General features: G+C 44.5%; 1 protein-coding gene across 1 annotated transcript in view; it reads right to left on the bottom strand.

Annotated features, from left to right (window-relative positions):
- Kiaa1217 (KIAA1217 ortholog) overlaps positions 1 to 22,540 on the bottom strand; it is a 266,366-nt gene that overhangs the window by 243,306 nt on the left and 520 nt on the right. Inside the window, 1 exon segment of the mRNA XM_048367460.1 lies at positions 11,161 to 11,444. Coding sequence (XP_048223417.1) covers positions 11,161 to 11,444 — 284 coding nt within the window.

The following is a 22,540-nucleotide window of genomic DNA, read 5'->3' on the forward strand; positions in this document are numbered from 1 at the left end:
GAATCCTCCCGTGAAAGACAGACTAACCAACTGAGCTAAAAGAGCAAAGCAACACTATATACAATTTCCAAAAAATACACTCATTAGTACAGAAAAGTTGAAAACAGATGGTAAGTGCAAGCAAATATAAAGCAAAAGTGATTATATATGTATATATCCATATATAAGTACACGTGTGTTCATTTATTTACTTACTTTTTGTGGTGGACCTCTCAGAGCCTTGTACACATACTAATTCCATGCTCTACCACTGAGCTACATCAGCAACCCAAAGGTAATAAGAATAAGAAAATTTGCCAAACACTAATATTAAAAGACAATTCATGAAGCGATACGATTGTGACAGAATTGTATGCAACAAATGACAAAGCAACTTTAAAATATCCTGTAATGCAAAACCTCTTAGGAATTACAGCGGAAGACTTACTTCATTATACTGCATTTAGAAGTAAACTGCAGTAGAAAAAACAGGACTTAGGGTTCACTCCTTCTGAGTCGCCCTCTCATGCAGGAGTTCTATCTGTCTGTATCTTTCAATAAAACTCTTTTGCCTACTGCTAGAATTAAAAGTAAAAGAAAAGAAAAAGAAGCATGCAGGAAAACATCGCAGATCAGCAGCACACTTGGCAGACTTTGAACAGTAGTGATTCTCGCGCATTTTATACTCAGCACACTTGTATAGGAGAACATTGTGTTTCTATTGAAATGTTTAAAAACAAAAAGGAAAGAGGAAAGAACAAAGAAATCGAAGCAAAAGGAAGAGGAAGGGGGGGGCCTCCAAATATGGAATCAGCCAGCCATAAACACAGCTCATTCAAGCCATCCATTCATCCACTTTGCGCGCAGCATAGTAGAGCTGTGGACATAGAACTGTTGACTACCCTGGCAGTGACGTCAGTAAACGCTCCCCAAGCCGTCTTCGCACGATCTTCTATGGCAACAATACTGCTCTGGTGCAACTTCTTATTACTTCAGCAAAGTACAACCCCCCTCTGCAAAATGAAAATCATTTCATCTGCTTACTCCCCCCCCCCACCTTCCAGCTCCAAAAACAGTGTTCATAATTGACTCTCACCCTCTTGGGTGAATGTTCAGCTACCTCTTGGAAATGATCAATAAGGGAACTAGCAGGAAGAAGAAAGAATAGAGCGGGTAAGACAAAGATGCTGAGATGCGCATGTGTGGAGACTCCAGTGCTCCCGGGGAGTCTGAGAGAACAAGCCTGTGAAACTCAGCACAAGAAAGATGCTATGGGGTTTTTGTGTAAGAACAACAACCACAAAACCCTGCCCTCAAATTCTATCTCCATCAACAGATCCCCAGGATTGACCTTGCAGTGTTATTTCCTGGCCTTCCTCGGATGCCTGTTGCCAATGGCACTTCCCATGCTTCCTGGGCAGATGACACGCAGAGCTTCAAGCCTTCATGAAGATTCTAGCACAAGTAGAAGGCACACTGAAACCAGAGCCCAGGCCTGGCCACCCCAGTGAGTTCTCTGCCCTCTTCTGTGATGCTGAAGACAGCCCTTTGCACACCTTTGTCTTTCTCCAGTCTGTTCCTTCAGTGTGTCAGTCAATACGCACTCTGGCTGAGCTCCAGTCCACATCCACCATCAGGACCTGATCTTGGTGGTGGGGACTACGCAATCGCGGCCGGTCTTTCCCAGCATCCCTTCCACCTTGCATTGAAAGCCAACCTTTACCTTGGCTTCTACTCTACTTCTGTATGCACACTGTGGCTCCTTCTGCTTGCTGATCCTTGCTCTTTTAGTGGGTGTGCAAGCCCTAGCACAATCTGGCTTCTTTCTGCTGGTATTCACCAACTTCCCCTTTCTCCAAAGGCCATTTCTGCCTCCCTTAGACCAGCCATGAAGGAGGCCCCTCAATTCTTGTCTCCTTATTGTCTCTCCAGTTCTCCATCCTCCATCACAATGCCTTCAGTCTACATGCAGATCCTGATACCAAATATCTTTTCCACTGGTAGTGTGTGTGTGCGTGCGTGTGTGCGCGCGTGTGCGTGCATGCATGCGTGCGCCACAACTAGGGTTTGAATTCAGGGCCCGAGTACTGTCCCAGAGCTTGTTTTTGCCCCAAGCCGTTCTCTAACACTTAGAGCATTTCCGTCTTTTTGGTACTTAATTGGAAGTAAGAGTCTTCATGGATTTTCCTGCCCAGGCTGGCTTTGAACCTCAGCCCTCAGATGTCAGTCTCTAGAATAACTAGGATTACAGCGGTGAGCCACTGACGCCTGGCTGCCAAATGGCTTTTAAAACAATGTGTGGGACATTAGGGAGATGGAGATAATGAGGAAAAGAGGAGCCTGCCATCATCCAAGACAGGATTTAAAGTGTTGCCCATCATTAAGTCTTCTTTTCCCACTGCTCTGACCCCCACCCACAGCATGGTTGTGCAATAACTTACCATTTCCTACTGTATGCTCCATAGGATATGACTCTTTACAACAGATATTTTACTGGATGCTCATGGCTCACAACTATAATCCTTGCTACTCAGGAGGCTGAGATCTGAGACCAGCCTGGGCAAGAAAGTCCATGAGACTCTTACCTCTAATAACCATCACAAAACCAGAAGTGGAGCTGTGGCTCAAGTGGCAGTACCAGCCTTGATCAGAAAAAGCTAAGCCCTGAGTTCAAGTACATAAAAACAAAACAAAACAAAAAGCCCACACAGTAAAATGGGTAACATGGATTTGAGAAACTCAATTTTACCCATGAAGTGCTGGGGTTCAAACCCATGGCCTTACCCATGCTAGGCAAGCAAGCACTCTACCAGTGAACTATACATATGCCCAACTCCCAACACTCAATATCTCATTCCTCATCCATCTGCCCCCATCCTCCACCTGACATTTATGCCTGGTATTATTAGCACACTCAAAGATTCCACCAGTCCTGAAGGGTGGAAATTCATTTGACTGCTTAGCCAAGAATTTTCCTCCCATTTGGAAGGTTCTCTCCATTCCTCAGGGTATTCACAGCCTGAAGCCTAGGGTTCTGGAAACAGATCTACAGCATTGTAAGTCGGCATTTCTACCGTTTCAGGAAGCCCAAGTCTCCTGGCCCTGGCTTTCCATGCCTGTCCCTCCACGAGAAGAGTTTGGAGGTAATTGGTATCTGCTGCAGTGGGGATATGTGTGATCTGACTTCTGCATCTCTGCACTGGACTGACGTGCATAAGGCTTGCTTTTTTAAAGCTCTGTTACTACTAAAAATGCCCATTTCATTTGGTCTTGGTTTTACTGAATACCACTTTCCAGGTGTCTCGCTGCTATCCTTTGTTTCTTGTGTCTCCCTTTCGCTTTCCTATGGACTGTGGACATCCTTTAGCAAGTTCTCCAATAGAGCTTTATGCTGGTGCTTCACAGGACTCCTAATACAGCAGTGTTCTCAAGACGTTCTCTCCTGTTCTACAACACTAATTAAAATGAAAGCTACCGGGGAGGTTGGCGGCGACTAATTAAACATGGACCAAAAGCCATGTGTTAAGAACGGGCCCCATTGAGGATTCTTTTTCTATTTTTCTATATTCTGGATGAATGTCAGCTAGAAGGCAACTTGCAAGTAAAACTGCAATCCTTGGATTTCGTTTTGTCGGTTGCTGAGGCCTACAGCAAGATATCCTACTGTGCAATAGTCCAAATAATATGGCAGAATCACCCTCGGGCCTTCTCATCATTCTCATTATTAATTATTATTGTTTTTTTAGTGGTGATGGGTGGGCATTGAACCCAGGGCCTCACATGTTAGATAAGTGCTCTATCCACAATCTTTCAAGTCACAATTCAAAATGTCATTGTTAAACTGAGTGCTGGTGACTCTTGTGCCTGTAATCCTTACTACTCAGGAGGTCGCGATCTGAGGGTCATGGTTCAAAGCCAGCCTTGGCAGACAAGTCTGAGCTACTCTTATCTCCAATTGGCCAACAAAGAGTGGAAGGATGACTCACATGGTAGTATGCGAGCCTTGAGTGAAAAAGCTAAGCAGCAGTACAAAGCCCTGAGTTCAAGCCCCAGGACTAGTACAAAACAACAACCAAAAGTCAGTCCTCTGGGAAACACTTCCAGCCTTCCTCCCTTGAGTGTCATCACCTTTCTTAAATACTAGACATTCTTCCTTTTCTCATGTTTTTCCTGTTGCTTTTCATCTTGTGTAAAATCACATGACTACTGTATCTGATCTCTAACCACATACTCATTTCCTTGATACATAGTCTAGAGTGTCTGGAAGTTCTCTAAGGACAGAAATGTTTTTATATTGATTCTTCCAATCCTCTTATTCTGTGCTCACATGACTTAGTATTTCATCAAACACATCCATATACCAGTTCTCTGACCACAGGCTCTGTTTCTGTTAGGACACCATCATTCTTCCATTTGCTGGGACAGCTCTGGCCCTAGTAGCATTTCCCTAATGTCACCCTTTGTCGGTTTCCTCCAGTATTTTCGTCCTTAGTGCCCAATTCCTTTTCTTCTCCAAATTATTGTGGGAAGCTGGTACTTTACTCACTCTAGGACCACCACTAAATCTCATACTTACTGCCCTAGAGCAAACCATGTATCAAGATGGCGTCTGTACAAGATGAAAGGAGCCAGAATTATGAAATCATTATAAAGATAGCTTCTTTGGAGACTTGCCCAGGCAAAACAACAAACTTTATATGTATGAAAAATACAATGCCTTTTGTGTCATACAACAAAATATTACAAAAGAGCCATGGATTATTAACTAGCACAACCTAGCCCGTCCTGACCAGTACGTCAGTTTGTGGTCCTATCAATATACTAGCATTCATATACTTTTACCTTCTTTTCCCCCATATAATTGGTATTTGAATAGGGCCAACTGGTAATGAAAAAATAGTGTGCAGAAGAAAGAAATTGCCAGAGGCAGCCTGTGCATTCTTCTCTGGCTTGTGACCTCAAATGCCCTCTATACAAAAACATATTAGTTGGTTTATCTTGTGAGTGTGTGGCATTGTCTGGGGGCTCTCACTGCAAGGCCTTTACCTCATCGGCTTTCTGAGATAGGAAGTATGCGATCTGGCAATGATTTCCTCCCTCCCATTAAGCCTGCTTTTCATCTGGAAAGCTTCCTGGGTCACAGTCAGGGGAAGGTCAGGGAGTTGTTAGCTCATATCCCTCCTTTGACTCACCTTCCAATCCACTTATTGTTACAGATGCTTGTCTTCTGAAGCCAGTTCATCGGTCCTGACCATTCTCTATCTTATTTGAGATGTAGAGGCTGTTTTCCCACCTCTGTGTTTTAAAATACTTTTCCTTGTTTTCTATGAGATTAAAGATTGTCTTTATTTGACCAACTTGAAGTAGAGGTGAAGTAGACTTGCTGCTCTGATTCAAATTACAATTAAAACATCTCTTGTTCTTTGGCTCTAACTTTCCATGACTCTTAAGAAAACCAAGCCAGGCATCAATGGTTCATGCCTGTAATCCTGGCTGCGGCTAGGAGGTAGAGATCTCAGGACAGGGGATTTGAAGCCAGGCCAGCAGAAGAATCATGAGGATTCTCATCTCCAGTTAGTCAGGGACATTCATTCCAAACAGGGCAGCCAAGGGGAGGCTGAGGTGAGCGATACCAGGGAGGCCTCAGCAATGGCAGGGCTGACCCAATCTCAGCCTCAAGACTCACGTTAGCACCCATTTCTGACATGTTAAGTGCTAGTTCCCTTTACATCTTTTTTGTTCCTTTGTATTGAATTGAAGAATATATCAGACTTTGAAGCAGAAATATCGCACATAGAATTGTAACCACAAGGAAGGTACAATATACCTATGAGTAAATTAGAAGTTCTATGGAAAACCAAGAAAAAAGATTACAAAATTTTTTTTTCAGAAAGGTTTCTGAGTAAGAGTAGAAAACTGTATTCTGTAGATGAGAGACCATGGGCCAGCTTTCACCTTCCTTCCTTCCTTCCTTCCTTCCTTCCTTCCTTCCTTCCTTCCTTCCTTCCTTCCTTCCTTCTCCCCTCTCTCCCTCCCTCCCTCCTTCCTTCTTTTCCTCCTTCCTCTTCCTCCTTCACCTCTTTTCCTTTCTATTTTCTTATATTTGCCAGGCAGGTACTCTGCCACTTTGAGCCATGTCTCTAGCCCATTTTGCTGTCATTCTTTTTTTCAAATAGTGTAAGAACTTTTTGCACAGCTAAGCCAGACTGCAATCCTCCTGCTTATGCTTCCTAGATGTATGCTAGGATGACAGGTATAGACTGAAGAGCCAGACTAAAGCCATTTTGAAGTCAGGCCCTACTTTCCCACGCGAACCTGAGAAAAGCAGGCCCTGTGAGCAAACCCAGGACAAGCTTATTAGGGCCCAGCCGGTCAAGAACTCTAACGACTGGGAATGCTTAACTCTAACCACCCCTGGAATGCCTCGAGCCCTAAGCCAATCAGATTTGTACCCGTGTCCTAATCTTGCTTGCTTGAACACCTGATTGCTGTAACTGTTGTTTTTTGTCTTGCTTGAACACCTGATGGCTGTAACTTTGTTTTTTGTCTTGCTTGAACACCTGATGGCTGTAACTTTTGTTTTTTGTCTTGCTTGAACACCTGATGGCTGTAACTTTGTTTTTTGCCTTTATAAGCCCTGTGCAATCGCAGCTTGGGGCTTCCTCCTAACCTCCGCTGTGTCGGTGGGTAGGACGAGGCCTGAGTTGCAGCTCGCCTGAATAAAGCATTGCCTTGCTTTTGCATTTCGGAACGTCTGAGTCTCGGTGGCCTTCTTGGTGGTCTTCTGGCGACTTGGCATAACATAGACCACCATGGCCAGATTTTGTCTTGCTAACTCCTCTCCTCTCCCTGGGTTGGCTTGGATGGTTCACCTCCCAAGTTCAGCCTCTTGAGTTAAAATTAAAGGTGTGAACCACTTCATCTGGCTGAAATCTGGTGTTTTGCTTTTTTTTTTTTTAATTAGTGAAAACATGACAGAAGTAAATTTGTCAATTGTACAGTTGTTCAGTGACCTTGACTGGGAATCACTGCTGAACAACAGACCTTCCTGGACTGAAATAATTCTTTTAAAAAGCACTATTCACCAGACACAGTAGACTCACACCTGTAACCTTACTTAGCTTTTCAGGAGGTTGAAATCTGAGAATCACTATCAAAAGCCAGCCTGGGCAGAAAAGTCTATGAGACTCCAATTCACCAACCAAAAGTGGGAAGTAGAGCTGTGGCTCAAGTGGTAGAGCTTCATTCACAAAAAAAAGCTAAGCAAAGGCATGAGGCCCTGAGTTGAAGCAGGGCCAGCACAAAAACAAACACGCAAAACGGAAAAAGAAGAAAAGGAAAGGGAAGAAAACAAGGTTCCTGTTTTCCAAAAACTTATTTGAGGTAGCAGAAACAAATATAAAGAAACATATCATGATTAGATACCCCAGTGTAAGAAAGTGTAGCTGCTGTACTGTAAGGTCTGGGAGGTGTTATGACCAGCTCAGAAACTGGGATAGGTGGGCTGGATCAGAGAGGACTGATCTGTTTGTCATCTTATGCAGCTCAGACTGGTCTAAACTCTTGATCCTCAAGCCTCTATCTCTACAATGCTGCGATTACAGGCATGTCCTGTATCTAGGGTAAAGAAGGCCTAATCTCTCTAAAGGATGACCAAATACTTTTACTGACTTGAAGACAGGGCCATGTCTTGTAGTTTATATTACTCATGGTGCCTTTCCCATGAGAGGCACCAAGTAGATAAATATTCAACAAAGAAAGGAATGGAATCTTAGTGTAATGCTCAGCACAAGAAAAATGAGTTTCAGAAATATACTTAAATTACTTTGTGAAAGTGGGAGACAAACCTTATCAGGTACTTAGGGCCTTTTTAAAAAAAAATTGTTTATTTGGTACCAAGGAATCGAACTCAGGGCCACATGCATGCTGGGCAAGCACTGAGCCGCATTCCCAGCCCTTAGGAACTTGGGTAAAAGAATTTTAAATAGAGATTTTGAAATAAGAACCTCTGAAGAGTGTTCTAGAGACAACATCACCAGCCAGGAAGGTGTAAGGCTAAGCACTGGCCTGAGAAAGGTTAAAAGGGCCCTTTCTCTATGCTTTCTGATGTAGATTCTATTGTCCTTGCATAACAGAGAGAACCGAGACTCAGAAAGGTTAAATCAGTAGTCCTAGCTCATACAATTAGCATATGATGAGGGCAGGATTCCAGCCACCCCAGGACTCTACAGCCTGCTCTCAGGCCTGGGGCCATCACTTGGGATTGCCGGCACAATTAAAAGGGCTTAGGAATGTGAAAGAAGGCCATAATTAGTACAGCCACTCTTATGCAGACAAGTGTTTGTCAGTAATAAGGTTTATCTGTATTTTTTTAAGGAGTGCAGGAGGGTGTAAAATTTAGCTTTTCAATAGTTTAGACTAAAGAGAACTCCAAGATTCTTAGATTTTCCTGCTACTCAGATATTAAGTAAGGTTTGGGATACAGACATACTTTTTATACTTATCCTCTCTTCTCCAGACATACTTATCCTCTCTTCTCCAGAGCGAGCTAGAAGAGAGACTGTTGGTATTTAGATCCTTAGAATCTGGAAGGAGGAAAGGACAGAAAAGGGGATAAAGGTACTGTGAATCAAAAACTTGAGAAGCCAGAATATGAAGTGGTGTTTGCAGGAATTCCATCCACCATGGCATTGCTCATGTCTACTGTTTACAATGCTGGCTGAGGTTTTGCTTAATAAAGCATCACAGCAGACTGAAATGTATTTGTGTATCAAAATTTGTGTGAACCAAGTGGCTCACACCAGTCATCCTTGGGAAACAAAGACTAGGAAGATCATGGTTTGAGACTAGCCTGGGCAAAAAGTTCACACCCACACCCACATCTGAACCAGTGACAGCTAGACTTGGTGCTGGCACCTGTCATCCAGCTTCGAAGGCGGTATAGCGAGGAGGAGGGCTGTAGCCCAAGACCCTATCTAAAAATAATGAAAGCAAAACAGGGCTGAGAGTATGGCTCAACTGTATAGCACCAGTCTAGCAAGCAGGATGCCAGTACCGAAAAATACAAGCTGGGCACCAATGGCTTACACTGATATAATCCTAGCTACTTGGAAGGCTAAGTAAGATCTGAGAAGCACAATTCAGAGCCAGTCTGGGCACACAAATCCATGAGGTATTTATTTCCAAACAGCTAGGAAAAAGCTCAACATTGAAGGGTGGTTCAGATGGTAGAGGACCAGTTCTGAGCAGGAAAGGCCAAGGAGAGCCAGATGTCCTGAGTTCAAGCCCCAGTGCAGGTACACACACACACACACACACACACACACACACACACACAAACACACACATTCATACTTGCAAAGAATACAAAAACATGAAAACATCCCTTTTGGATGGTCTACATGAAATACAAACTTTAGAGAGAGGCAAACGTGGCATCTATTCTTAGGCACTAAGAGAAAAGAGAGCTGACCGGCCCCAGCAGCAGACTTCCGCTATGGTGAAGCGGAGGCTCCCAAACCACAGGCAATATTGCTTTCTTCTGCCACCATGTATCTCTTGCAACTTTGGGTTACAATTAGCTCCTCACATGATCATTTTATCCTAAGCCGATGTCATCTCAGTAATATGAAATTATGAATAAGAGCAGTAATTGCTTTTTTTTTTTTTGCAGCAAGGTTTCATTATGAATGTAGCCCAGAGAAACCTATATAACTCAATCTTCCTGCCTCAGCCTCTGGGAGTATTGAGATGAATGGTTTGTGTCACTATGCCTAGCTATACCTTACGTGTGTGTGTGTGTGTGTGTATGTGTGTGTGTATACATACATATATATATATATTTTTTTGTTTGTTTGTTTTTGTCAGTCATGGCGCTTGGACTCTGGGCCTGGGCTCTACCACTTGAGCCACAGAGCCACTTCCGATTTTCTGGTGTCTAATTAGAGATGAGAGTCTCACAGACTTTCCTGCCCAACTGGCTTCAAACTATGTGATCTACAGATCTCAGCCTTTTCACTGGCTAGGTTTATAGGCATGATTCACAGGTGCCCAGCAAATCCTAACATTTTCTTGGCAAATTGTGTACTGTGTTTGAATGTCCTCCATCTGAAGAGAGGATAAAATGTAGTATTCCCCAGGAAAGTGACAAAAAGAGATACAGAACCATGACTAACATCCACAGTGACACTCCTTGCTTAAAATAATAAGATAAGTTTTCTTTTCCAAATTACTAAAGAATTAGCCTTCCCTAGCCACGGGATTCCATAGCATTTGGCAATGTGGTAAAAAACCAAACCTAAAGCATTAGACAGTCTGATAAAAACTCCATAGAGTCGATCAGAAGATAAAGAATTTTACCACACAGAAAGCACTGAGCAAGTGTCTCTGGCTTGGGTGGAAAGCAAGAGTTTCTGGTCCCCAGCCCCTCCTCACCCAGGCCCTATAAAGGCTAAGTGCCTCTTGCTTCTAAACTACCTTCCTCAAATTCACAGGTCAGTCTGATAACACCACAGTGAGGTCACTCTCCCCTGACCCCCAAGCCCACTCAGTCTGCTAGAAAGGCAACAAAAACAACCTGAGGCTCACTGGGGTGATCTTTCTGGTTGTCAAGATAACCAGAGAAAACAGGTATCTGGAGACAGCAGAGAGGAAAACATTTAGGATTAGAAAGAAGAGAGAGCGAAAAAAAGGCAGAAACTAAAGCCTCATATCAGCTTAAGGAAGGTTTTTATCACAAGTCTGTCCTCTGAGACTCTATTTTGCTTTAACAGTAGATTTTTGGATTTGGGCATTCCTTTGCTCATACAGCTTTTTGCTAGTTAATTGGAGATGAGTATCTTGAATACTGGGCACTGGTATACTACAATAATAATCCTAGGTACTCAGGAGGCTAACATCTGAGGACTAAGGTTCAAAGCTAGGCCAGTCAGAAGAGTCTCCAATTAACCAGCAAAAAGCCAGTAGTGGAGCTGTGTAGCTCAAGTGGTAGAACACTAGCCTTGAGTGAAAGAGCTAAGTGAGAGCCTGAAGCTCTGAGTTCAAGCCCCAGTTCTAGTACAAAATGAAACCCAAGCAAACAAACAAAACTATTTTTGTTCTTTCAAGCCAGAGGTTCCTTCGCCTTCTCCTCTCCTCATGGAAGAATGAGCTATGTAAGCAGAAACGGCAGCATATTCATACCTGGTCGCGCAGCCTTTCTTGGTGACCCATGATAGCAGTGGCGTGGTGGGGGTATTTCTGCTTCAGATGCTCCAGGAAAGCTTCTCTCTTCCTATCCATCTCAGATGTTTGCATTCCCAGGATTTCCTTGGAACTTCGGGGTCCACCTAGAGTGTGTCTCCTTGGGATATTTCGAGCAGATTTGGAAGTTGAAGCTCGGTTGTTTCCATTAGAAAGACGTTCCTTTGTCCTTCGGCATTCTGCATCTTCCAGTGAGGTTACCTGCAGATTGCCTTTCTCTTGTTCTGCGAGATGAAACAAATATAGTCCACAATTAATGATTTCACCCAGAAAGCACAGTTACAGAACACCAACAGTCTTTTCTTCTTCTTCCTTCTTTCCTTTCTTGTTTCCCTCCTCCTTCTTTGCTTCCACAGTTATGGTTCATGCCTGTAATCCTAGAGGATCATAGTTCAAAGCCAGCCTGGGTAGGAAACTCCTTGAGACTCTTATCTCCAAATAACCTCCAGAAAACTGGAAGTGGCGCTGTGGCTTTAGGGGTAAAGCTCTAGCCTTGAGCTGAAGAGCTCAGGGACAGTGCCCAGGCCCAGAGTTCAAGCCCCATGAATGACCAAAAAAAAAAAAAAAGTTGTACTTTAGAAATAAAAGATGTTGTAGAGGGCTGGGAATATGGCCTAGTGGCAAGAGTGTTTGCCTCGTATACATGAAGCCCTGGGTTCGATTCCCCAGCACCACATATATAAAAATGCCAGAAGTGGTACTGTGGCTCAAGTGGCAGAGTGCTAGTCTTGAGCAAAAAGAAGCCAGGGACAGTGCTCAGGCCCTGAGTCCAAAGCCCAGGACTGGCAAAAAAAAAAAAAAAAAAAAAAAAAGATGTTGTAGAAAATTTTTAGCTATTTCTGACTGTCCCTGCATTTATTCCAAACAACACATGGTGAGACAAGTTGTTTGTAGGCAATTAGGTAACCCTTTACTCTTATCTGTAATTATAACAAAGTTAACGACTGATTCTTATTAGTTCTGTATTTTTAATTAGAGCTGTGTAATATGCTTTTATATAATTTTTATCATCTGAAGGTGGTTTCTGAGCATGTGTTCATCACCTAGCAAACAGTCACCATCCTGCATAGGTGTCAATCCTAGAGAGACAGCTGGGAACCCCTCACAGATTCCTTCTCCAGTAAGCATGAGCCAAGCAAGGAGAGGAAGGGCAGGCAGGCAGCGGAGGTAACTGGAGAGTATAAAGGAAAGGCTTAGGCACATTCCACTTCGAGTGGGCTTTATGTAAAGCACACAAAGAAAGGGAAGAGCTATAATGTTTTGACAGCCTTGAACTAGCTAGCAGCCTCCAACTTGGTTTCTCCTTAGGTCATGAGAGATCAACAAGGTTGGTGCTTAGATAACAGGACTCGGACGGAGAATTGTCTGTCTTTCCATCTGTCTGTTTCCTCTGTCTCTCACCTACTCACTCACTCTTGTGGGCAATGGTGGCCTCAAACTCTCTGGATCCTCCTGTCCCATCTTCCTTTGGGGTAGCTGGGATCAGAGCTATGCACCAGTGGGCTGTCCAATGAGAATATTCCAGGTAACTGAGAACAGGGAGTTAGTTACATCTTTAAAGCGCCAGGCTAGAGGGAGAAAGTAAAAAGAACACTGAGCAACTGCTTAGAAGTTGGACAGAAATGTGTTCGTGTCCTGTGAATTCCCTGAGAAGCTGGGTCTTGGGAGTCCTGGCTTTCATCCGAGATTCAGAAAGTCACACAATTTGACCTCTCTCCACTTCATTTTTCTTTATTAATAAAATGGAGATGATTGAACTAGCATTAGAAATGCCAAGAGCTTTCCACCTCTGAATCCTTTGAAACAGAAAAAGCCAGAAGTGGCATTGTGGCTCAAGTGGTAGAGCACTAGTCTTGAGCACAAAGAGGCTCAGGGACAGAGCCCAGGCCCTCAGTTCAAGGCTCAGGACTGACAAAATAAAAATAAAAATTTAAAAATAAATCATTTGAATCTATTTTGAATTTCTTGTTTTCTTTCTTCTTTAAATACTAAGCTTCCAATAGCAGCTTATTTCCAAGACTGTATCTTTACATGTGACAATTCTGCTCATCTACATGTCATATCAACAGACTTCAAACTTGGCAGCAGTGATATAAAATAACAAGTGTCCAGAATTTAGGCATGAACCAGCCCCTAAAAGCCAAGGTACCAATGCACTTTGCTTCTTCTTTTCTAGAAATGACTGCCTATAGGACTCTAGGTAAAGACTCTATTAGTTTGACATAGAAAATATGTTCATCTCAGGGGCTGGGAATATGGCCTAGTGGTAAGAGTGCTCGCCTTGTATACAGCGGTCCTCAGCCCCACATATATAGAAAATGGCTAGAAGTGGCGCTGTGGCTTAAGTGGCAGAGTGCTAGCCTTGAGCAAGAACAAGCCAGGGACAGTGCTCAGGCCCTGAGTTCAAGCCCCGGGGCTGGCAAAAAAAAATAATTATATTCCTAGAAAATATGTTCATCTCAGGCTGGTTTCCTGTTTCAGTCTTCCAAAGCTGTGTATTCTGAGAGACATTCTTATTTACCCTTCACTTCTCATTACGTTGCTAACTATAGCATCTCTATCAGACACAGATGAAGAAAGGAAGGAAAAAACACAGCCAGGGTAGTTGGTACTCCTGCTGTTGAGCACTTTTAGCCGCAAGTTTAAGAGGGGAGAAGAAAGCTGGGTGGTGGTGGTGCTCACTCCTGTAATCCTGAGCTACTCCAGAGGCTGAGACATAAGAATCATGAATAAAAGCCAGCCTGGGTAAGTAAACCCAGCAGTTTCATCTTCAGTTAACCACCAAAAAGCAGGAAAGAGAATAGTATCACAAACAGAAAAAGTTAAAGGACAGCATCCAAGCCCTGAGTTCAAGCCCTATTCAAATAGACAGACAGACAGACAGACAGGTAGATAGGGAGGAGAGAGAAATCTTGTTTAAAAATAATACCACGGGGCTGGGAATATGGCCTAGTGGCAAGAGTGCTTGCCTTGTGTACATGAAGCCCTAGGTTCGATTCTTCAGCACCACATATATAGAAAAGGCCAGAAGTGGTGCTGTGGCTCAAGTGGTAGAGTGCTAGTCTTGAGCAAAAAGAAGCCAGGGACAGTGCTCAGGCCCTGAGTTCAAGCCCCAGGACTGGCAAAAAAAAAAATACCATGGTATTCACTGTAATTCCATTTACTTAGTTTGCCCTTTTAATATTCAAACTCCTATCACACCTTTATAATGATCTCTCCCAATGTACAGAAGTGACAGAATATACTGCATAAAGCAAGAGGCAGGGCTGAGGATGTAGCTCAGTGCTAAGCCAAGCACCCAAAGCTCTGGGTTTGACCACTGGCACCACAAAAATAACTAAATAAACAAAGCTAAATGTAGAAAAAGCTGAATCTTGCTCTGATCAATATATGAGCAAACTGAAGAGGTTTATCTCTGTCTCTTTTTTGAGTTTGTGCCATACAAGCATTCCCTTATTTTTTATTTTTTGGTTGGTCATGGAGCTTGAATTCAGGGCCTAGGTTCTGACCCTACACTCTTGTGCTCGGGCTAGTAGTACTCTACCAACTGAGCCCACAACACCCCTTCCTGTTTTTGAGTGGTTAATTGGAGATAAGAGTCTCACAGGTACTTTTCTGCCTAGGCTGGCTTTGAACCACGATCCCCAGATCTCTGCCTCTTGAGTAGCTAAGATTACAGTTGTGAGCCACTGGCGCCTGGCCATACATGCATTTTTATATTAGCCAAAATCGTTATATACTTGATTTAATATCGTTGGCCTTTCCCCCCCCCCCCCATATTGAAGTTGGAGCACCGGGTTTCAGGCTTGCTTGCTCAGCTTATTTGCTCCATTAGTGCTCTATGCTTTGAGCCCCACCTCCAGCTTCACATTTTTCTGGCTAATGAGAGATGGATTTTTATTTCCCAAATCTGGCTTTGAACCATGATGCTCTAGGTCTCAGGCTCCTGAGTAGATAGGATTACTGGTGTAAAGACACTGTTGCCAAGCTTAAGCGCTTTGGGTTTTTGTTTTTGTTTTTGTTTTGTTTTGCCTCTGGCTTCTCTTTGCTCAAGGCTAGCACTCTGCCACTTGAGCCACAGCGCCACTTGTGGCTTTTCCTATATATGTGGTGCTGAGGAATTGAACCCAGGGCTTCATGTATACGAGGCAAGCACTCTACCACTAGGCCATATTCCCAGCCTCATAAGTGGGTTTTTAAGATTACTTTTGACATGATTAAAATAGTGTACTTCCCCCTCCCCTCCAATTATCTAGGACAGCTAGATTAATGAGCAGAATATAATCTTTGGCAAGGCAAATTTTTCCACGGACATAACGTACACATCCTTACATGCCCCTGTGGATAATAAGTCCAGACTACCCACTCTTCTCCTAACTGGTGGAAAGCTGCATTCTGCCTGACCCTAACACCCCCGCCCCAGGCCTGGAAGCTACTCTTTTATTCAAGGATGAACAGAAGATGTGGCGACAGCAAGAACAACTGTCTCTCGGAAACCATAAAAAGTTTCTCATTTTCTTCCTTAATTTGGGAAAAGAGCCTTAAAGGGGGGCGGGGGCTTGGAGGTCACTGTCAATCTCGTATCAACGTTAACCTTTGGATCACCCCCCAACCTGCTAAACCCTCTGAACCCACATTCTTATCTCTAACGTTCCGCTCATCAATCTTCCACTGCTATTCCACTTTTTCTCTTTGTTCTGGATTTTTTTTCTAACATGTCACTAGATGCTCAACAAGGCTTCATGTGATTGGAGGAAAGCAAAGACAGCACCAGTAGTTAACAGGACTGGGAGGTTCCAGGCAGGACCGCTGGGCAAACCTCTAACACTGGCAGAAGCCACTCCCTCCCTCTGGGTCCCCCTCCTGCCTTGGGCTCCCAGCCCAGGCTTTCTCGGCAGGCACCTGCTCCACTTTCACCAGCACCCAAACACCCAACACTTCTGGTCCCCACAATGACCCCTCACCCCCCACTTTCCCAGTCAGCCTCTTCCTCTGCTCCTCAAAACTGCCAACCCCACGCCTGGGCAACAAGTCTCAAACCTACCAACCTAGCCACTGGGGGAAGAACGTGGCCTTTTAGCTATGGAGAAAAACCAAGCAGGATCACAAACAAAAAGAGAAGGAATGGACACTGGACATGCTGTCACAATTCCACAGCCATGGAGTCAGAGACCCAAGTCCTGCCAGTTCTTCATGAACAGAGAAAAGCTCAAGTGTGAATGATCCAAGTCTTCCAAACAAAAATACAATTCGATTTCTTATTTGAAATGCATTTTGGGTGCTAACACTTTACTATGGGTGTGTCTTGCTGTTTGCTATTTTGAGAATCCTGGTCTAACAAAATAAGCTGGCCCATGAAGACAAGGCTTCAGAGATGAGAAAGGCGCTCTGTTTCCTCTTCCTGCCCCTCCCAACTTCTGCAGAGCCCTAAAGTCTTCCTACGAGGTCACATGGAGTGGAGCAGAGAGCAAACCGTAGATGAAAATGGAAAACAACCCCTTAAACATTCCCTAGAGCCCAAGAGGGGAAGAAAAAGCAGAAAGGCAGTAGAGGCGCTTCTCAGCCATCCAAGGAGCTTTCCTTCTGGGATGTGGAGGCTCTGGAAATTAAAAGTGCAGGGGGAATAAGGGGAAGGGCACCAAACAAGCAGAGAATTATGGGAAAGTGGACATCCAAAAGAAGACACCCATACCACAAGCTATGCAGACAGGCAAGTGGAGGAGCTGCCTACTTGGCTTCTTTACTTTACTCAGGTTACTCTGTCTGGGTCAGTTGACCCAGGGACTTGGGGCTTAGCCTGATTCAGGCATCCCACACCTGCTGCAAGCCAATGACAGGGCACAACCTGGGATCTCTTATTTAAGTGCTGGTGGGGAGTGAGCTCACGGCTTTGCATAAGCTAAACACGCCCTATCACTGCATGCCGATTATACTCTGAGATATGACTCTGGATTATAATCTGTACCTCAGGATAAAAGAGTTCTTAGGAAGACACCCTGGTGGTTGGAGCTGAGATGGAGCTGTCTGAAGCCTGTGGAGATTTCCTAGCCCAAGGAGAGCTCCGGTTTTGTCTAGCTGTACAATCACTCTGGGTTAACCATGATAGTCCTGGTATATGCATCCAAATCATCACATTCTCCTGCACCTCACACAACAGAGTCTGTACCCCCAGTCCTTCCATCTCTCTGGACCTTAGACTAACTCCAGTCCAAGTCACATGGGCAGAAGTAATATGAGATGCCTTTAGTTGCCAGACCTCCTGAATAATCTTCCACATTTTCTTTCTTTACTCTTTGGCCAACTGAATGCAAAGAATTCAGTAGAAGGAAGCCTTCTGAGGGCTGGAGACAGGATGAGACAGGAGGACCCTGGGTGGGTGGCCTGGGAAACCCACCAAGGCAGGAACATAAGACTCCCCTGGGTTTGCACAAGAAATTAACCATGACCACGCAAAGCTACCAAAATTTGAGCGTTGTTACAACTCATTGTGGTGTAGTAAACACATGTGTTCGATGCTCACAGGGTCTGTTTCTCAGCTCCTTTGTCACGATTGTGAAGACCACCATCAGAGACAAAGGGGCGTGGAAATTATAACTGAAACCAAACCACTACATCCCTCTCAGCTTAAAAACTGAAATTGATCATAGACACAATCCCTAGTATAGAGCATTAGTAAAGCAGAAGTCTCGCCCTTACTCAGAAAAGCATTCTTGGGGCATGTATGGATTAAAGTTAATGGACTCCTTCATTCATTCACACATATATTTATGGAGTGCCTGATCCACCCACTGAAAGAGTGTCCTAACAGAGTGTTGGGGTGATGACCAGGGTGACTCAACTCTGGTAGTGGTAGTATATGCCTGTAATCCCAGCACTGAAGAAATGCGGAGCTGCCTGGCGCTGGTGGCTCACACCTACAATCTTAGCTGCTCAGGAGGCTGAGATCTGAGGATCTGGATTTGGAGCCCGCTGGAGCAGTCAAACTTTGGACTCTTATCACCAATTAATCAGCAAAAAAACTGGAACTAGAGGTGTGGCTCAGGTGGTAGAATGAAAGCCATGAGTAGAAAAAGTAGAGAGCTTGAGGCCCTAAGTTCAAGGAAGTACTAGGAAAAGGGGGAGGGGAGGGAAAGAGAAAGGAGGAAGGGAGGAGGGAGGGGAAAGAAAGTAAAAAGGAAAGGAAGGAAAGATAGGAGCTCAGGCAGGAGGATTGAGAGTCAGGGCTTGCCTGGGTTACACGGGGAGTTCCAGAGAGAACCCGCCTCCAACAAAACATCATCCAGAAATCCCTTTCACCATCCAGAAGTCTACTTAATCATTAGAAGGAGACTACAAACAAATAATGTTCAATCTAAATGTCAGGTGGTGACAAGTGCTTTGGTGAATAAGAGGACAGGGGGACAGAAAAGGATGAGGCTATTTTAGAGCGCAGACCTGCATGTCTGTCATTCTCTGGGCTGGGAGGCCACCAGACAGGGCGTGGGCAAGCAGGCAGCTGGAAGACCACTTGCACAGAGCTTTCAAGACCTTAGGGGCCAGGGCGAAAGTCCACATTGAAGGGCTTCAGTGTGCACACAGAGGCATCTCAAGGAAGGCACACTCCCCAGAACCACCAGGGGCCCAAGGCCTTGAAAGGGAACAGGAGATAGATTGCAATTCCACCAATAATTGCCAAGTGCCTACTCAGCCAAATGCACCGAGTGGTACACTTCTGTCGTTATTTACAAACTAGCTTTGGAACTCTTATAGGCTAGAACTCTTCTTGAGGAGTCCTATATACCAGCTGGCCCAAACTGCTCTGAGTGACAACTGTTGCCCAGTGAAATTATTCATACTGTTCTCTTTCACTCTCCAGGGTGCCCCCTCTCCATGAGTTACACGATCACCCCAGGGATCTTTATCAATAGTAGGTCCATTAACTCAAAGTATAATTAGCTTCTCATTCAACAAATGTTTTTGAGGACTGCCTTCTATATATGCCTGGTGCTCTGGAAGGTGCTAGGAACACAAGGGAGAGTGAGTTGTGGTCATTTCCTTGGAATACCACACTGTGCTTGGGTGAAATGGATGCACGGGCAGAGGACAGTGGTACATACGGACGAGGCATTAGCGGTGATGCTGGCCTCCTTGAATGCAGAATGAAGCCAAGTTCCTCCAAGCTCATATTCACCCAGAACCAGATCGTGAAACTCTTAACTGGGATTCTTGTCATCTTTCCAGTCACCCCAACTTAATCTCCTTGGCCTCTAAATGCTGGGGTGTCCCAGGCACATTCCTCAGGCTTGTCCTTCTGCACTCAGCCCCTAGTCCTTGCTCAGTGCCAATCATCAATACCCAAATGGAAGCCAACATCTCTTGACACCTGACAAACTTCTCAAGCTTCATTCAGGTAAAATACCATCCACTGCTCTAAAATGCTTTCCCATCTCCCAGCCTCCTAGATCAAAATATAACAAAAAATACATTATCTCTGACCCTTCCTTTTATTAAGCATCTCATACTCAATGTTTTATTTTATTTATATGGTACCAAGGAATCAAACCCATGGCTCCATGCATGCTAGGCAAGCACTCTACCACTAAACTACATTCACAGCCCCTCATACTCAATATTTTAACAAAATTTATTATTATTATTATTTTTCTTCGGGTAATTCTGGGGCTTGAACTCAGGGCCTGGGTGCTGTCCCTACGCGTTTGTGTTCCAGGCTAGCACTCTATCACTTGAGCCAGAACTTCACTTCTGGCCTTTCTGGTGGCTAGAGATAAGTGTCTCAGACTTTCCTGCCCCAGCTGGCTTTGAACTGTGATCCTCAGATCTCAGCCTACTGAGTAGCTAGGATTGCAAGTGTGAGCCACCAAGACCCTGCTAGCCAATTCATTTGACTTTACCTTTCCATATACATCTAGAAACTGACTTCTTGTCAAAATCTGCTAATCACCACCTCGCCCAAACTAAGGCTGGCCCCTGCCTGCTTTTCTTCAAAACCTTCTGCAAGGGCCTCATTCCTTGCCCGCCCTCAGCCCCACCTGGGGGTGCTGCGTCTGTCACCCAGAATCATCTTTGAGAAGACAAGTTCAGGTGCGCAGGATGTAGCTCAGTGGTAGGGCCCTTGTCAAACATAAGTGAGGCTCTAGGTTCTATCCCTAGTGCAAAATTAATTAATTATAATGAAAGACGAGTCCCTGCTAGCAGCTCCTTACCTCCCTTGAAATAAAAGCCCAAATCCTGACACCTGGCCTGGGATTATACCCTGAACATCTTTTCCTCCCATCTTCATATATATATATATATATGGGGCATCAAGTGAAACATGAATTTCATGTACATAATGAGTCATTCTTTTGGTATAAGTATATCCTAAGTAATATTTGGGATATATTTATGCTAAACGATTTATTTGAAATTCAAATCAAAGTGGGTATTTTATATTTTTATTTGCTTAATCTGGCCTCCCTGTAACCAAATATGCTCTATATTTTATTTTATTTTTGCCAGTCCTGAGGCTTTTTTACTCAGGGCCTGGGCACTGTCCCTGAGCTTCTTTTGCTCAAGGCCAGCACTCTACCACTTGAGCCACAGCGCTGCTTCTGCCTTTTTCTTTGCATGTGATACTGAGGAATTGTACCCTGGGCTTCATGCATGCTAAGCAATCATCTCTACCACTAAGCCACATTCCCAGCCCCATCTATATTTTATTTGCTTACTTATTTATATTTGTATTGGTACTGGGTCTTGAACTCAGGGCCTTATACTCTCACTTAGTTTTTTTTGCTCAAGGCTGACACTATCACTTGAGCCACAGCGCCACTTGCAGCTTTTTGCTGGTTAATTGGAGATAAGAATTTCATGAACTTTTCTGCCTAGGCTGGCTATGAACCACAAACCTCAAATCTCAGCCTCCTGAGTAGCTATAATTATAGGTGTGAGCACCAACTCATGGCTTAATTTTATTTATTTGTATATCGTTGGCTTCTACCACCCCACTCCCATTTGGTCCTTAGGCTACAAATGTAGAATAAACGCAAGTATTTCTTAAGTCTGATTTTTCAAAATGCTGGATCCCTCAACAGCTCAGACAGCAACAGAAGCTCAATATTCCTTGAATGAATAAATAAGTGAAGGAAGGTCAATGAATTGCTCTGGTTGCTTGAAAGCCGTTTCTTCAGTTGCTCCTATTAGAATTGTTCCCTCTAGAATCTGGGGTATTTCAGGGCAGGCCTCGTAGTTGAAGTCTTACAGTATGACTTGGTCTCAATCAAGGAAGAGAGGAACTGCAGTGTGGGTGGAAGTGGTACTTATCATCTCCTGGACCCCAAAGACTCTGGGGACCCTCAGAAACAGTGCTCTGCTTTCAAGAACAGATGGACAAGCAGACCCCATGGTGTCTTTTCTACCATTAGGAAGCTGAAGCCTTCTTGAGTTTTGCTGGGGATTTCTCACTCCTCCTGGCACTTTCTGCTGTCTGGCTGAGTTTTGCATTTTCATGAATCATGTGCTACTTCCCTTTTTGCACACACACACACACACACACACACACACCTTTTCCCTTGGGCCCAACCCTCACTCCCACACACACTCCTGCACATCTTTGTGCTCCTCGCTGGCCCCTGGCTGAACCTGGGGAAGGATGGGGAGATGGGGAGGCCCTCCCTGTTGAAGCAGCAGCGTGGGGGAACCTTCTGCCCATCCTGTAGAGATCCCATAGTAGGCACTGGAGTCTCAAACGTCAGATTCTGCAGGGGCAGAGAACCCCCCAGCCTTGCTCCCCACCCCCCCCCCCGCCCCACCCCCCCTGCACGATTTCTTTGGAACAACCTAAGCTCCTGGAAATCCCCTACGGAAAAGACAAGTCTATTATAAACACACAATGAAAAGGAAACTGCCTGGAGAAAACAGTACTGAAATTGCCTCCTTCATGCTCAAAGTTTTGAATGAACACAGTAGGGCAGGCTCCATCTACCCCACAGAAGAGCAAGCAATCCAAGCGTCCTCTCCTCCAGCAGCTACACCACCTCTAAACTCTGATTTAACAACCCAAACGACCAAACTGCAACTCCCATTCAACTCCCCCCAACCAATGAATGGCAAAGCTACTTCCCAGAGACCATGTCATGCAAACCAGTCCCTCCGCAGCTCAGGCAGGGCTGCATGGGAGGGGACAGTGTGAAGAAGCGGCTTGGGGGCTTTATTTGTCATGGACTACCGAGAGGGCTACAAATGTGCCAACACCCAACCATCTCTTTTGCTACTTGAGAGAAAGCTTTCCAGAGATCAAGTGAAGCCCAAGAAATCTCAGCTCCCCACTGCGTTTGGAAAA

Source organism: Perognathus longimembris, chromosome 18, assembly GCF_023159225.1.
Source record: "Perognathus longimembris pacificus isolate PPM17 chromosome 18, ASM2315922v1, whole genome shotgun sequence".
Classification (NCBI taxonomy): Eukaryota; Metazoa; Chordata; class Mammalia; order Rodentia; family Heteromyidae; genus Perognathus; species Perognathus longimembris.